Below are 3,887 nucleotides of genomic sequence, written 5' to 3'. Positions count from 1 at the left end.
TCTTTCCCATTCCCCACTAGGTCACAATAGTCCCAGGGGCTGTTTGGGATAACAGCTAAATCATGGCCTGCAGCAAAAGCCAATAAAACATCTTGCTCATCTATCCTTACTTCCATTTTTACTAATTCAAGTTTCTAAATGCTGCAGTCAGGTAGTTCTGCTCCTGCTCTGCCAAAGATTCCCTGCCTGTAGCTGCTGCACTCACTGAAGCTGCCAGTTCTAATAGGTCAAGATAGCTCCAAAATTCACACTCATCTGGCAGCCAGCACAGCATCTCGGCCTGAATGGGGTCTCCTGTGCTGCTGCAAAGCAGACTCTAATCACTAGCAGCAGGACCATGGAAACAGGGCATCTGATGGTGCCATTTCCCTAATAAGAAGCAGCTATGCAGAGCAAATTTGGCAGGAATTTACCAAAGCCCACGAACAACTCAACTTAAACTGTCAGTTCCAAACTGACCTCTGCAGAGTATTCCTAATCCTAAACTTCTCTACAACTATTTCCCATTTCTTGGGTTATGAGGTTAGATTCAGGGACATTAAAGAAACCACTCATTACAATAGTTCATTCTTGGAATTTCATTGCTCACCAATCAGGTCATGTTAGGTACAGAACAAAGTGCTGATAGGTACCCGGTCACAGGGCTGTTTGCTGGACAGTGCTGTGTTTATTGAGCAGAACCTTATCACTATTATTTCTTTAGTGTCAACAATACGGTGGGAACTGCGTAAGATTGAAAACAAACAGGGGCACTCCCATCAGAATGAGTTTAGCCTTATGTACACAGCACAGTGAGAAGAGGTATAAATGTGCAGCACAAGAACTGTTCAGCACTAGCTCCCCTGGGGACACACTTGGTGTGCAACAAGCACCTCTCTGCAGGCACCTCAGTCTCAACAGTCTTGGTGTTCCAGCACTTATGAGCACTAACTATTGGCAAGCCCCAAACCTCAGTCACACCAATGCACCTAAAAAGAAGCCCTTGCTGCTTTGCACACTGTGCTGGAGCAAACAACTACAGGATAAGACTCTCAAGAGCAGGAGGAACCAGTCCAACTTGCTGATCAAGGATGCAAGACTTCTCTGTCCCTGCTACACACATGTTTTTGCAAACACTGCTGCATTTATAGAAGCAACAGAGCTGCTCCCTTACAAGCTTTCACTCAGTGGGAAATGGCTCTGTGCCACCACTGCTGTTGCTGGGCTCTTCAGGGAAAGCTTGAGAAGCTTTGTGTGACAAGGGCTAGGTGATTGCGTAGGAAGAAAAATCACACAGAAAGAACATGTGTGGGATCAGAGCTTGTACCTAACTTAGTTACATTTCATATGCTTGTTTAGGAGGAAGGGTGTGCTCATATAATTTGCATGAAGATTAGAGATACTGTTATTTAGTAGCTTTATACTTGCTGTGAACAAAGACAGGCCCATGGCAGTCTCATCCAAGCTTTGAGTCCACCCCCAGCCTGGGTCTACGGCTGCTGTCCAGCTTGCTGCTTGCACAGAGGCTGCAGAGAAACCTGTGCAGGGCAAGAAGCCTTCACAACCTCACCACATGGGAAGAGGGTTAGGTGGTGTCACGCCCGGCTCCGACTGTAAGCTCACATCCCACCACCAAACCACTTCCAAGAAGGAAAGAAGCATGCAGAAGGGACTCCTTTTACATGCTCTTTGGGCCCACGAGTTGGACTCACAGTTAAAGTGGCATGTGGATTAAAGTGGCCTATGCCAAGACCATCCTGGATCCTGCCCCACATCTCCTCTGGGATGTTGCATGGCAAATTGAAAGCATGGATTGACCTGGCTAAAGAATAATCCAGGTTTGGGGGGAGGTCAGTTTTATGCTTAAGCTCAGCACTAAGTTACACAAACAGGTTGTATGAGCACAGCAGAGGGGGCAGCAGTAAGCAGCCAGGTACTGTCACAGCTTCACTAGCAGAGTCGCTACAGAAAGGTCTGTGTGAGCTAGGCTGCAGCAGGAGCACCAGGAGGGGATCATGCTCTGGTCATCCTATGCCCTTCACAGACACTCAAGGAGAAAGACACAGGCTCTTGTGGGCTTGCTGCCTCTCATTGCTTTTTGTGGGATTAGGGTAACTCTAACTCTACGTTAGAGCCTAATCCTCCAGCCAGTCTTGGTCTCTTCCCATGTGGCCAACACATCAACAGCAAAGACAGTTCTCCTCAGTGACCCAGGTACAGCACTGCCTGATTGCCAGCCACACTCTGTCACAGGTCTCCAGGCTTGTTAACCCTCTTCTGGTGGTGCAGAGAGGGAACGACCTGGCCAGCACAGCACCTACTTTGCAGGAAGGATTCTGTGAGAACACCAAAGAGGTGGCTGTGCTGGAAGCACTAAGATCTCCACGTACCTTCCTCTGTCTCCTTCAGGGTCCTCTTCACAAAGTCCACAGCCTGAGCCACCTCCTGGTCACTGCACACATCCATCTGTAGCACTTGCATGCGATCTGACTTCATGTTCTTCAGCTCCCTTGCACCATCTCCATTCTCATCCTTTTCAGCAGAAAAGAAAGATGTCCTGCTAAGACGGCCAAGGAACAGTAACGCAGCTTGGCGTCAGGCATGTTCACATCAACAGGAAATAGAAGCTATTGAAATAGCAGAGAGGTGTAAACCTAGTGCACAAATAGGCACGTGAGCTACACAAACCAGTGTGCAACCCATGGCCACCTTCCTATTCCCTCCAGCACAGCCCCACATCTGCATCAGTCGCCCACTGCGCTGAAGGCCCACACAGCCCCTGCTGTTAGCTCCTCACACAGAGTTTCACACCCATTACACCTGCCTGTGATAACTGTGGGTGACTCTCCACTGCCTCAGTCCCCATGCTCTGCAGATAACATAGCACACACCTGTACATAAATCACAGTCAGATTTTCTAAGCTTAAAATAAAAAGGATAATTAGGCACTGTACTCATGTCACCCCAAAACAGTGCCTGGCTTCTAAAGAAACGGTATTGTCAGACAACTTTGAAAACAAGGCAGCAGAGACACCTTTGGCATGCCCAACAGCATTCTGATGCTACAGGATACAGCAAGAAACATTTACAGCTGAACCTGTATTATAATAATATTTTGCTCTGACAACACAGCAGAACAGGATGCACATGAATACGAGCACAGTGGAGATCTGCCACACAACAAGATTACAGACATGAACCATGAAAGGAGAAGATTTTGCCTGAGGAAGCAAGAACAAAACTTTTTTTTTTTTCCCCTCCACACTATAGGTAATAAGAACATGCTGGCTCTGCCTTCCTTTCTCTCCTCTTCCCTTCTTTCCTCTCTGCTCCCTGCCATGGCTACCATTAGAGATTCCATTACTACTGTGGAGGGTTTTTTTGTTTGTTTTGTTTAGTCACACCTAAAGACAGTTCAGATTCCAAATTTTACCTGATCACTTGCAGATAGGATTGCTGCCCAAGCCTTACAGCCTTGCTCAGGTGGTACACAACAAATAAAAGTGAAAAGAGCACAGATTAGCCGTGCAATTCCACAGCAGGTTTGGGATTTAATTCAGCAAACTGCTCCTTGAATCAAAGGCTCTGCCTCTTTAGGAAGAAATAATGAATTGGTGAGTCACCATGCCTGGCTGCCACTCTTCCTTTAGCACTTGATACCAACCCCCACAGTACAAGGGCAAACAAGGTGAGCAACCCTCCCACAGTCACCTGCTCAGCTGCCTCTCTAAAAAAATGTGTAACCACTTAGTTTTTCTAGATGAACTTCAGGCTACTTAATGAATACAGCTGTCCTGGATTGAGCTAATTTTCTTTTTAGTAGCTAGAATAGCACAGTGATTTGGTTTCAGTATGAGATTCGACATGAGAAGAATGCTGATAATACACTGATGTATATAAATCAATAT

The 3,887-nt window shown here is 46.7% G+C and overlaps 1 protein-coding gene across 1 annotated transcript in view; it reads right to left on the bottom strand.

The window, feature by feature from the left end:
- The window catches only part of LOC104522001 (D-beta-hydroxybutyrate dehydrogenase, mitochondrial-like), a gene marked incomplete at its 5' end in the record, with an annotated part of 12,018 nt that overhangs the window by 3,973 nt on the left and 4,158 nt on the right, over positions 1–3,887 (bottom strand). Inside the window, 1 exon segment of the mRNA XM_010164160.1 lies at positions 2,370–2,511. Within this exon segment, the coding sequence (XP_010162462.1) occupies positions 2,370–2,511 (142 nt within the window).

This window comes from Antrostomus carolinensis, unplaced genomic scaffold (genome assembly GCF_000700745.2).
Source record: "Antrostomus carolinensis isolate BGI_N321 unplaced genomic scaffold, ASM70074v2 scaffold28593, whole genome shotgun sequence".
NCBI lineage: Eukaryota > Metazoa > Chordata > Aves > Caprimulgiformes > Caprimulgidae > Antrostomus > Antrostomus carolinensis.
This window is presented reverse-complemented; position numbering and strand designations above follow the sequence as displayed.